This window comes from Papio anubis, chromosome 20 (assembly GCF_008728515.1).
Source record: "Papio anubis isolate 15944 chromosome 20, Panubis1.0, whole genome shotgun sequence".
NCBI classification, from domain to species: Eukaryota; Metazoa; Chordata; class Mammalia; order Primates; family Cercopithecidae; genus Papio; species Papio anubis.
In genome coordinates, this window is record NC_044995.1 from 17057456 (window position 1) to 17069730 (window position 12275).

At 53.3% G+C, this 12275-nt stretch overlaps 1 protein-coding gene across 3 annotated transcripts; it reads right to left on the reverse strand.

Moving 5' to 3' along the window:
- Positions 1–1917: 1917 nt before the first annotated feature.
- Positions 1918–11747, reverse strand: TIMM50 (translocase of inner mitochondrial membrane 50). 3 transcript variants are annotated; one of them, XM_003915515.5, is made up of 11 exons: positions 11230–11747; positions 10150–10300; positions 9579–9610; positions 9339–9360; positions 6542–6600; positions 6338–6457; positions 5852–5956; positions 5647–5745; positions 3798–3954; positions 3370–3476; positions 1918–2291 (listed from the first exon to the last, which is right to left on the reverse strand). In XM_003915515.5, exons 1-11 carry the CDS (start codon positions 11497–11499, stop codon positions 2190–2192), a joined length of 1224 nt encoding a protein of 407 aa, XP_003915564.3. In that variant the 5' UTR covers positions 11500–11747; the 3' UTR covers positions 1918–2189. The 3 variants fall into 3 exon arrangements, with proteins under 3 accessions (XP_003915564.3, XP_017807921.1, XP_017807922.1); XM_017952432.3 differs by lacking the exon at positions 11230–11747 and adding an exon at positions 11131–11223; XM_017952433.3 differs by lacking the exon at positions 11230–11747 and adding an exon at positions 10866–10952.
- Between the last annotated feature and the right edge of the window lie 528 nt (positions 11748–12275).

The following is a 12275-nucleotide window of genomic DNA, read 5'->3' on the forward strand; positions in this document are numbered from 1 at the left end:
TTAAGAGACAGGGTCTTCCCATGTTGCCCAGGCTGCTCTCCAACTCCTGGCCTCAAGTGATCCTCCCACCTCAGCCTCCTGAAGTGTTGGGATGACAGGCAGGAGCCACTGTGCCTGTCCTGTTATTCTATAAATGTAGAAACCGAGGCACTGAGAGCTGAAGTAACTTGCACAGGATCACAAGCCAGCTGGGAAGTGGTAGAGCTTGGATTTGAACTTACACAATCTGGAACTCATACTCTTAAGTAATACACAGTGCCACTGTCCATACAGGAGACACACGTGGCTATTTAATTAAAAGTAGCGGTCACGGTGGCTCACTCCTGCAATCCCAGCATTTGGGAGGCCAAGGCAGGAAGATTGCTTGAGCCCAGGAGTTCAACACTGCAGTGAGCTACAGCTACACCACTGCGCTCCAGCCTGGGCGACACAGTGAAGCCCTATCTCCAAAAAAATTTGTAAGGCTTTTTTTTTTTTTTTTTTGAGACAAGGTCTCACTCTGTCACCCAGGCTAGAATGTAGTGGCACGATCACAGCTCATCACAGCCACGCATAACCTCCCGGGCTCAAGGGATTCCTCCCACCGCAGCCTCTCACGTAACTGGGACTACAGGTACACACAACCTCACTGGGCTAATTATTTTGTATTTTTTTAGAGACAAGATTTCACCATGTTGCCCAGGCTGGTCTCGTACTCCTGGATTCAAGCAATCCTCCTGCTTCAGCCTCCCAAAGTGTTGGGATTACAGGCGTGAGCCACTGCGCTCAGCCTAAAACAAAATCTAAAAATTCAGTTTCTCAGTCACGCTAGCCACATTTCAAGTGCTCGGAAACTTTATGTGGTCACTGGCTACTGTACTGGACAATACAGATCTAGAACATGAACCAAGCAGCACAGAAAGTTCCAGTGGAGAACACTGCTACATATCTGTCTGTTTTAGTTAGGAGTCAACATTTTAAAATAGGGAAATTTAATATAAAAACCCCAATTGTAGCTGGGCACGGTAGCTCACATCTGTAATCCTAGCACTTTGGGAGGCCAAAGAAGGAAGACTGCTTGAGACTAGGAGTTTGAGACCAGCCTGGGAAGCAAGACCCCATCTCTACAAAAAAAAAAATTGTTTAAGTTAGCTGGGTGTGGCAGCACGCACGTGTAGTCTCCAAGAGGGTACTCAGGAGGCTGAGGCAGGAGGGTCACTTGGAGATCACTTGAGCCCGGGAGGTCAAGGCTGTAGTGAGCTAAGATCACATCACTAGGCCAGGCGCGGTGGCTCAAGCCTGTAATCCCAGCACTTTGGGAGGCCGAGACGGGTGGATCACGAGGTCAGGAGATCGAGACCATCCTGGCTAACACGGTGAAACCTCATCTCTACTAAAAAATACAAAAAACTAGCCAGGCGAGGTGGCGGGCGCCTGTAGTCCCAGCTACTCGGGAGGCTGAGGCAGGAGAATGGCGTAAACCCGGGAGGTGGAGCTTGCAGTGAGCTGAGATCCGGCCACTGCACCCCAGCCTGGGCGACAGAGCAAGACTCCGTCTCAAAAAAAAAAAAAAAAAAAAAAAAAAAGATCACATCACTGCACTCCAGCCTGGGCAACAGTGAGACCCTGTCTCAGAAAAAAAAAAAAAAAAAAAAATTCCCAAGTTCTTGCTTCTTTTCAACAACTGGCATGTCAAGCAACTCCAGGCCCCCTCTACTCCAGGGCCACACTGGCTGGAGCCAAGCAGCAGTTGGCCTGTTGAGAGGGGTGATCTCTGGTCCACCAGAGCCCCACTGGGCCCATAACACAGTCTCTCCACAGCAGCATGGCAGCTACCTGTCTTTAAAGCCAAGTGCCATCCTCTCTTCCCTTCTCCACACATGGGGAATCTGTGGTCAGAGGGAGATGTATTTTTTACAGATCACACAACACACAGGAAGACACAGCGAGGGTTTTTACATTCCCAGACCAGGGTGAAAAATACGCTCTGATCCAACAAAGCCCCCACTCTGTGCTTGGCAGCCGATCAGCCACTGTGGGATGGTGACCCGAAAGTCCTGGACCTTATCCCGGTGCCCCCATCTGGAGACTCTCGGGACACAGCAGGTGTGGCATCTGGGATGTACTTTATTGGACAGTGGTGGCCCAAGTCTTGGTCTGGAAGCACTGGGGCCCGGGACTCCGGCAAAGAGTTTGAGGAGGCCCAGAGTTCAGGGCTGTCTGGAGCGAGGCCACAAGCGGCTGGTGAGGGAGCCGAGGAAGAGGTTCTGCTTGTTGGACTTGGAGAGCTCAGCCAGGCGCTGCTGCTCCTCCTGGGGTCGGGAGACAGATGGAGGAGCGGGTCAGCCCAGGGAGGACAGAGCCTCCTCCCAGACGCCCAGCTCCCCAGGCCTCAGCCCAGGGGCCACCTTTCCTCCTGACTTCTGCCAAGTCCAGACCCCTTTCCCCAAACCCTGGGGCCCCCAGCCCAGACACAAGGGACCCTAGACCTCAGCTCTCCAGCCCAGACACTGGGAAGAGCCAGCTCTGAGCCGCAGGAGCCTAGGCTTCAATGTTTGGGGGATGCCAGACTCCAATACTAGGCACTCGAGATATTCAGGCCTGAACTGCAGTAGCTTCTCAGGCCCCAAACTCTCATAATCCCCTTCCCCAGATCCCAGGGACCCCTCCCCTGAACCTAAGATCCTATCCCAGACCCTGTTATCCCAAGGTGAATGCTGGTGAGATCCCAAGTCCAAACCCCAGAGCCCTCCTCATCAGACTGCATCATCCTGCCCCTGGCCCCCTGCACCCCATGATCCCTGTCTTGATGTGGCGGGCAGGGGGAGTTCCCTGGGGGGTCCCCAGGCCCAAATCTCTAGAGACTTCTTCTCTGGGCACTCAGGGACTCCCAACTCTAGGAACCTAACCTAGAATCTGGTGAACTTCAGCCTAGACCCCTGGGAATCTTACCCAGATGCAATCCGTACTCTCAGTCCCACTTCCAAATTACCAGGGTCCCACCAAGACCATCACAACTCTCCCCACAGCCTTGGGCCATGTGCCCAGGGATCCTCTTTCCAGACCTGATCTAAAACCCACAGTCCACCTCCACAAGGTGCCCCCCAGACCTACTCAAGACCATCAAGGGCAACCCCTCTTCCAGTCCAGTCTCAAAGCCTTGCCTGTCTCCTGTTCTCAGAGCAGGCTGCAGAATCAATGCATCCCCTCATTCTGGCAGCCCTACAGGACAGGCTGTGTTATGTCCCCCTGGTTACAGAGACTGAGGTGGAGAGGAGGTATCTGCTCACGGTCACACAGCCAAGCCAGGAGTGTGGAGTTGGACTGCTCTGGGCTCCTCCTTCAGGAGCCTCAGAGCCGATCCTCCACTCTGAGCATCTGAGCACCAACCTGCTCTAGCCGGCTTTGCCGCTGCTTGAAAGCTGCCAGCGGATCATCCTCCAGGGCGTAGTGCTCCAGCACAGTTCGCACATCCTCCACACCGTTCAGTGCAATGGCTGTGGGCACAACAGGGGGTGGTCAGCCAGGCTTCTGAAGGCCAGAGGCAGGCAGGGCCCACGAGGGGAAGGTCCCACACTGGGGCAGGGGGGTGGTCAGTGCTACCTGGAATGCTTCTAAACACTCTGAAAGGGTTCCTTTGAACATCCCCAGGTATCCCCTCAACATTCCATGAACATCCTAAGAAGCTCCTAAAGACTCCAAGGTGCTCAGGTACCTCCTGCACCTCAGTCGCCCAGCCACGAATAATGCATTTATCCTTCCTCTTCAGAATCAGGGGCTCTAGGGTCAGAGGCCAAGGGATCAGGGGTCGGCCTTACTCTTAAGGAAGGCAGACAGGTCCAATAAGACCCGGTCATCAGAGTTTCCGTCCCAGGGCCGCAGGGCGACGCCGTTATAGGGCTGTAGGCGGAAGGCTTCCTTCTTGCAGTCCACAACTACTACTCGAGCTGGATCCCGATTCAGACACGAAATGTCCTGGGAGTGAGGGACAGATCAGGCCAACATCTGTGCCCAACTCTCCCCCCATCAAGAAGACCCAAAACACACAGAACATACATACACAGCATCACACATACTGGGATCACAATGCCAGGGCCTCTCAAAGACCAGCTTTGGATGATGGCATCGACCCCCACAGAGGAGCAGGCACGGCGGCTCACGCCTGTAATCCCAGCACTTTGGGAGGCCAAGGCAGGAGGATCACTTAGCCCAGGAGTTCTAGACCAGCCTGGGCCACACAGCGAGAGCTCATCTCTACAAAAAATTTAAAAATTAGGTGGGCATGGGCCAGGCGCAGTGGCTCATGCCTGTAATCCCAGCACTTTGGGAGGCCGAGACGGACGGATCACCTGAGGTCAGGAGTTCAAGACCAGCCTGGCCAAAATGGTGAAACCCCATATCTACTAGATACAAAAAATGGCGGGGTGTGGTGGCTCACGCCTGTAATCCCAGAATTTTGGGAGCCCAAGGTGGGCGGACTGCCTGAGCTCAGGAGTTCAAAATCAGCTTGGGCAACATGGCGAAACTCTGTCTCTACTGAAAATACAAAAAATTAGCCGGGCGTGGTGGTGTGCACCTGTAGTCCCAGCTACTCAGGAGGCTGAGGAAGGAGAATCACTTGAACCTGGGAGGGAGAGGTTGCAGTGAGCCAAGATCACGCCACTGAACTCCAGCCTGGGCAACAGAGTGAGACTCCATCTCACACACACACATGCACACACACAAAAATTAGCCAAGCGTGGTGGTGTGCACCTATAGGCCCAGCTACTCGGGAGGCTGAGGTGGGAAGACCACTTGAGCCCAGAAGGTGGAGACTGCAGTGAGCCGTGTTCACACCACTGCACTCCAGTCTGGGTGACACAGCAAAACCCTGTCTCAGAAACAAAAAACAAAACAACCCCCAGGATGTTGGGGAGCTAATCACATAGACTCCTAGACCCAGGGCCTAGCACACAGAGAGGCCATTAGGAAGTTCCCTGGAGAGGGAGGCGGCCACTCTCGTGTTAAACCCCTGCCCAGGTGACTGTGGTATGTTGCAGGTTTAAGAACCTCTCACTCAGGTAAACAGGTGCAGACAGATCTGCAGCCATACCCAGGGAACCACAAAGACAGGCTCCCAGACACAGACCCTTCAAGACCCTCGATCACAGTCCATGTATTTCTAAATTCCCAAGAACAACACAGACCCCCCTCCCCAGGACACAGACAGAAACAGAAACCCAACAGACACACAGACACTTGGAGCCAGAGCCACAGAGGCCCATTCACAGATCCAGACTCCTGAATATATCACTGGCCACAGTAACAGACGCCAGGTCAAACAAACCGCAACCAGTCTCATATGTACGATTATAAGCAAACCTTCCCAGAAGCACTCAGTTACAGACACAGCAAGATAAAACCAGCCCCTAAATGGTAAGTTCTTACCACTAACCCGTCTTCTTTAGAGAGATTTCATTTCCCCCCACTCCCGCACCCAGATTCCAGGGAACAAAGAAGAGTGCAGATGTCTGGCCAAGGCTGGAGGCAGGCGTGTGCCTGCCAGCAGGAATAGAATCTGGGCAGAACCATAAGCTAGGTGAGGCTAGGGTCAGAGCTAGGCCCTCCTTTCCTCAGGTGGTGCCAACCCCACCAAATCCCAGAGGCCCATCCATGAACCCATGGCACCTTAACATGGTGTCCATCCATGTATCTTGTGGCATCCCGGAATAGGCGGTAGGAGATGAAGCCGTGGGGGTCCACGCTATCAATGAGTGGAAATGCAGTCTGCGGGTGGGAAGGGAGGGAGAAAAGGTCAGGCTGAGCCCTGGTCCTCCAGATCTCTACGCCTCCCGCCACACTGACCTTTCCCTCCCCTGCCCCAGAGCCTCACCATGCCAGTCTCTGACGTAAAGATGACAATTTCATATAAAGGGGCGAGCTGCTGGAACAAGGTCTCGATGCCTGGGCGCTTCTTAAACCTCCAGCCAGTGGCCAGCTGGGAAGACAGTGAGGACAGTGAAACCCCAAGACCCAGAGGCCCTCAGAGTCCCCAAGAGGACAAAGATCCAGCCTAGGGGATTCTCAGAACAGAGCTCTCTCCCTCTGTCTTTGTGGCTCTCGGAGGTTAAGAAGGACAACATGGGTGTGACTAAGGGTCTGGCTCCTTTGTGGCGCTTACAACATGCCTGGGCACACCTACGCCACCCTACAGAGTGGGTGTCAGCATGACTGCCTTCCCCCAGCTGAAGAAAGCGAGGCAATGACAGGTAACATCTCCTCCCCAAGATCACACAGCACAGTTAGGGCTGAAAGTCCACCTCATCACAACCCCGCTGCCCAGGTCTATCCCCCACCCACTGCCTTTCCCGGGACACACCGACCACTCAGGATGCAAGAGGACGCCAGTGAGCTCCAAAACGAGTGTGTAGGGTGGCTGGTAGTACGGCTCCTGCAGAGGGTCTGGGAGAAGGCAAGGGCTGGTGGGCTCGATGATCATCTGTGGGAGAGGGATGGATGGGGGCGCTCAGACAAGGAGGCCAGGGCTGGAGACATGGGGACTGAGCCCAGGACTTCTGCTCACCTGTCTATAATCTTTGAAATATTTGTATGTCCGGCGCAACTGCTGTACCAGAATTGGATCTAGGAGAACACCAGGCACAAAGAGATTCCACAATAAGCCGCTGCTCAACCTCCCAGACAAACCAGGGGTTTCTTCTCTACCAGATACAAACAGGTCTGCATACCCACCTGGTTTGAACTAACTCACTTCTAGGTCCAAAGATAGAAGGCAATGACATACCGCCAGATAGGAACAGAGATTCATTTACCTGCCCCGTTTTAAGCTGATACTTATATCCACATACTACCACAGGTATGAAACAGAATGCTTATACATTGGCCCACTTAAAACCCACATAGAAGGCCGGGCACGGTGGCTCGTGCCTGTAATCCCAGCACTTTGGGAAGCCGAGGCAGATGGATCACGAGGGCAGGAGATCAAGACCATCCTGGCCAACATGGTGAAACCCCGTCTCTACTAAAATACAAAAAAAAAAAAAAAATTAGCCGGGCGTGGTGGCACGTGCCTGTAGTCCCAGCTACTCGGGAGGCTGAGGCAAGAGAATCACTTGAACCTGGAAGGTGGAGGTTGCAGCAAGCCGAGATCACGCCACTGCACTCCAGCCTGGCAACAGAGTGAGACTGTCTTAAAAAAATAAATAACCCACATACACATAAATCTGCTGACATTATGCCAGTGTATACATACTTTTTTTTTATAGAGACAGAGACAGAGTCTTGCTCCATTGACCAGGCTGGTCTTGAACTCCTGGGCTCAAGTGATCCTCCCGCCTTGGCCTCCCAAAGTGTTGGGATTACAGGCGTGAGCCACTGCACCTAATTTATGCCAGTGTATTTTGCCCACTTTGAATCACTAGGCTTCTAGATCTGCCCACTTTAAGCCAGTGTGCTGAATCTAAACCACAATGAATATATAAACACATCTGTACACTGTAAAACAGTGGTTCAGAACTAGGAACAATTTTGTCTGCACGCCTACCCCTGGGAAATTTGGCAATGCTGGGAGATGTAATTGATTGTCGCAATACTGGCATCTAGTAGGCAGATGCCCAGGATGCTACAAAAATCCTTCAATGCACAGGGCAGTCCTCTATAAGAATTATCTGGTCCAAAGTGTCAATAGAGCCAAGGGTGAAAAACCCTGGTTTAAGTGAATATACTGACTCCAGTTTACTTTCTCATTTTAACTTATTTTTAGAGGTGGAGACTCACTCTGTCGTCCAGGCTAGAGTGCAGTGGCGGGATCACAGCTCACTGCAGCCTGTAACTCCCAGGCTCAAGTGATCCTCCCAACTCAGCCACTGAGTAGCTGGGACCACAGGCACAGGCCACCACTCCCGGCTAATGAATCCAGTATAAACAGTAAACTTACATGGCTGCCTACTTTAATACAGTATTTTTAGGGCAATACATGGGCGTTCCTCTTAAAAAAACACAATATATTGGGCCAGGAGTGGTGGCTCATGCCTATAATCCCAGTACTTTGGGAGGCCGAGGAGAGTGGACCACCTGAGGTCAGGAGTTTGAGACCAGCCTGACCAACATGGCAAAACTCTACCTCTATTAAAAATATAAAAATTAGGCCAGGCGCGGTGGCTCAAGCCTGTAATCCCAGCACTTTGGGAGGCCAAGACGGGCGGATCACAAGGTCAGGAGATCGAGACCATCCTGGCTAACCCGGTGAAACCCCGTCTCTACTAAAAAATACAAAAAAAACTAGCCGGGCGAGGTGGCGGGCGCCTGTAGTCCCAGCTACTCTGGAGGCTGAGGCAGGAGAATGGTGTGAACCCGGGAGGCGGAGCTTGCAGTGAGCTGAGATCCGGCCACTGCACTCCAGCCTGGGCGACAGAGCGAGACTCCGTCTCAAAAAAAATAAATAAATAAATAAATAAATAAATAAAAATTAGCTGAGTGTGGTGGTGTGCACCTGTACTCCCAGCTACTTGGGAGGCTGAGACACGAGAAATATTTGAACCTGGGAGGTGGAGGTTGCAGTGAGCCAAAATTGCACTACTGCACTCCAGCCTGGGCAACAGAGCAAGACTATGTCTCAAAAAAATAAAAAATAAAAACAAAAAAACACAATATTGAAACCAGTTAGGCTAGTAAACATATACACTTTAAAACTTCAGATTTACCTGCCCAATTTAAATCAGCATATTATTTGTTGAAGACAGCATGATTCTACAACTGCCCGGTTAAAATGGCACTCACCCACCTGCCCAGTTTGAAACAATCAATGTATTAACATGACTGTTTGCAAACGTCCCCCAACATAAACAGGTGGCTTTCTGGACCCACCAATTTCATTTTTCTCCTGGGAAGAGCCAGGTATGACACGATTGACAACTAATCTCTACTATCCAATTTGTCATAAACTTCACCACCAAAAGCTGGTTAACCAGATGGAGAGGGAGGAAGGAGGCATTGTTTTGAAAATGAGCCTAATGGGGTAGGGGCTTGAGGGGGATGGGGAAGGAGTTGGGAGCTGCAGATGCTTGGTCTAAGACACAGGAACCCATGTGTCTGGAGATAGGCCACGCTGTGTCCCCAAGCCCTCCCACCCAAGGCTCCCCTCCCCCATCTGTCTCTGACCATCTGCTCGGGGCTGAGGGGCCAGGGAAGCAGGCTTGGGCTTTGTAATGTCCCTCCCCACAACGCCATCCAGCTGCTGGCTCCCCCACCTCCCCAGTGGAAGGAGGAGGGGCCGGAGACACCAGATGGGGAGAGAGAGACATCCTTACAAATGACAGAGTTGAGAGGGTCAGGGACTCCAGAATCTGTGCTTGTTTACTCACCATTGTCAAACTCATCAGGAATCTGGGAGGTGGAGAGAAAAATGGAAGGTTTAGGATGTCAGAGGCAGAACCCCATCACATACAGAAAAGGAATCTCCAGGACCCCAACAGGAATAGGCAAAGGTCACTGGGAAAGACAGGCTCACTCCAGACAAGCAATGTGCCTAAACAGACCAAAGAGGACCCCTCTCACCCACAGGCTAGGACTCCTGGCAAGGCCTCGGTCTCTTTCCCCCTCACCTTGGCACCATTTTCGTCCACTGGGTTGTTTCCTGCAAGGGAGACCAGGATGAATATGAGGAATTAGGGCCCAGTCCCCTGGGTCCTGAGGGAGGAGTGGGATAAAGGGCCTGGACTCCTGGATCTGAGGAAAGAGAGTTAGAGGCACAGCCTCCTGGATTCAAGCCAGGAGGGGGCTGGGAGCCAAGATTCCTGGGTCTTTGAGAGAAAGGGGGCGGGGGCTGGGACTCTTGGGTCTGTGGGATAAAGGAACTAGTGGAAGGCTGGATTTTTGGGTGCTGAGTAAAGACAAAGTTTAGGAAGCTGATTCAGGCCTATCCTTCCCCATCTTTCCCTCTTTCCTGTATCCTGGTACAGGAACCAACTAGAAAGACTAGAACCTTAAGGAGCAGAAGGGAGAAGAAAGAAGACTTCCCTGGTTTTCAAGGTAGGTGTCCTATTTGGCTGCCCTATTGAGGAAGGAGCCAGGGAATGAAGATGAGACACGTTGGTAGGGGGTAAGAGTGGGAGATTTCACAGTGGACTAGGGAGGCCAAGGAACAAAACTGGAGGGCAGGGATATGTCCCTCACCAAAGATATAGACGACGCTCACGGTCCCACCAGCTCCAAGCAGCCCAGCAAGCCAGAGCGCAACTTTTTTGGCATAGCTGGGACCCTCTGAACCCGGCTGCTGCTGTGGCCCTTGTGCCTTAGTGCCCCCGCGGCTCCCGATCTCTGCGGCCTGCGATTGAGAAAGGGGAGGTCAGCTAAGAGAGAAGAGAGGTCAGGATGGTTCCAACCTTCCAGTGCAAGAAGAATCAAGTTCAGGAGCCAAGAGGCAGACACCCACAGAGCCCTGGACATCTGTGTCCCTGGAGGCGCAGTCAGGAAGTGGGGCGCTCAGAGGGTCAAAAGCAGACTGTCCCGCACCAGGATGCCAGGAGTTTTAAGAGCTAACAGGCCAGGTGCACAGGATCCTGAAGGCAACAGGACTGGAGGGTCTGCAGTCCAGAAAAGCAGAGCACGGAGAATAAGGGATGGGAGGGCCTAAACACTGGGATGAGAGGAAACGGAGGTCACAAGTGGTGGGGGAAGGGGGACAGACAGGACGGGGAGTTACGACATCCGGCTGCTTGGGGTTAAAGGTAGCAGAGTTACAGGGTAAGGGATGGGAGCGGAGGGTTGGAGGGGCAATCACTTGTCTGGGGCTTGGGGAACTCGGGTACAGAAGTGATAGAGTTGGAGGTCAGAATGGCTGGGTCTCTGTCAACATGGAGGCAGGTCGAATTGGAAACCCAAACGTCTACCTCATCACCACCAACGCCACAGAGAAAATAACTCCCACGGCCAGACTGGGACTCCAGCATACCAGGCCCCTCCTGCTCAAGTATCACCTGAGTGGTCACTGAGATGGGGAACCGGTAACCTTCTCCTCCTCCGGCACCCACGTGGGTGGGAGGTGGGGTCTAGAGGACACATCTGGGTTCCCAGCCTCCAGCCTAGGGGAGCAAGTGTTGTCCACCCAGGAGGCTGGGAAGGGCCCCAAAACGCAAGCGGCGTTTCATTCAGCACCCTGAGGTGAGGCGTCCCGGAACCCCCAAGGGGCGGCGATATGTCCGGAACTCCAGGGAAGGGACCCCACATTCAGAGCGCCACCCTCGTTCCGCTCACCTGATCTGGGGCCCGGGGGGGCGGCGTCGCCAACCTCGTGCACAGTCCCCGCGAGCCGAGCCGGAGCCCGCTCCGCAAGCGCGAGAACAGCGCTGCCGAGGCCGCCATCTTGCGCTGACGCCACGCGGCCCCGCCCACTCGCTCCCTTTTCACCCGCCCCGGGCCGGAGCTACAGCCAATGGAAGCGCGGAGGCGGGGCGGGTGGACGGAAGCCCGAGCGAGACCAAAGTCATCGGGCGGATTGCTGCAGGCGCGCTTGCCTCTAACCATTCTCCTGGCTGCCTCTGGGGGGGCGCCAACTGGGATCCAAAGTCATCTGGACCACGCCCCGCTTGGGCCTTGCAGAGCGCCACCGCCCCTGCAAAGGACGCAGCGAGGGAAGGGATCACACTCATTGCCCAGAGGTAAAGCTGAGGCCATAATGGAGTCAGTGGCTGCCTGATTTGTCCAAAAAAATAGTCACGAGTCAGGTCGCTTGTCTCACCGTGTAAGGGCATCGGCCCTCACCTCCCAATTGTCAGAAATATACATTGAGGCCCTGAAAGCGACCTGAAAAGCCAGTCCTCGAAAACTCTTTTGGCCAGGCACGGTGGCTCACACCTGTAATCCCTGCGCTTTGGGAGGCCGAGGCAGGAGGATCGCTTGAGGCCGGGAGTTTGAGACCACCCTGGATAACACAGCAAGACTGCCATCTCTATTTTTAAAATTAATAATAATAGGCCAGGCGCGGTGGCTCACGCCTATAATCCCAGGACTTTGGGAGGCTGAGGCAGGCAGATCACCTGAGGTCAGGAGTTTGAGACCAGCCTGGCCAATATGGCAAAACCCCCTCTCTACTAAAAATTTAAAAAAAAAAAAAAAAAAAAATTAGTCAGGCATGATGGCGCACGCCTGTAGTCCCACCTGCTGGGGAGGCTGAGGCAGGATAATCGCTTGAACCCGGGAGGCGGAGGTTGCAGTGAACCTAGATGGTGCCACTGCACTCCAGCCTGGGAGACAGAGGGACACTCCGTCTCAAAAAAATAAAAATTAATAATAAAACTCTT

Bases quoted from the DNA above. Each gene is read 5' to 3' on its own strand.
- TIMM50 (XM_003915515.5), bottom strand. From the start codon at position 11,499: ATGGTTAGAGGCAAGCGCGCCTGCAGCAATCCGCCCGATGACTTTGGT. The intron at 6,601-9,338 runs GTGAGTAAACAA...GTGTTCTCCTAG, and splicing joins TCCTGATGAGTTTGACAATG to ATCCAATTCTGGTACAGCAG. The intron at 2,292-3,369 runs GTTGGTGCTCAG...TCCCGACCCCAG, and splicing joins GGCAAAGCCGGCTAGAGCAG to GAGGAGCAGCAGCGCCTGGC.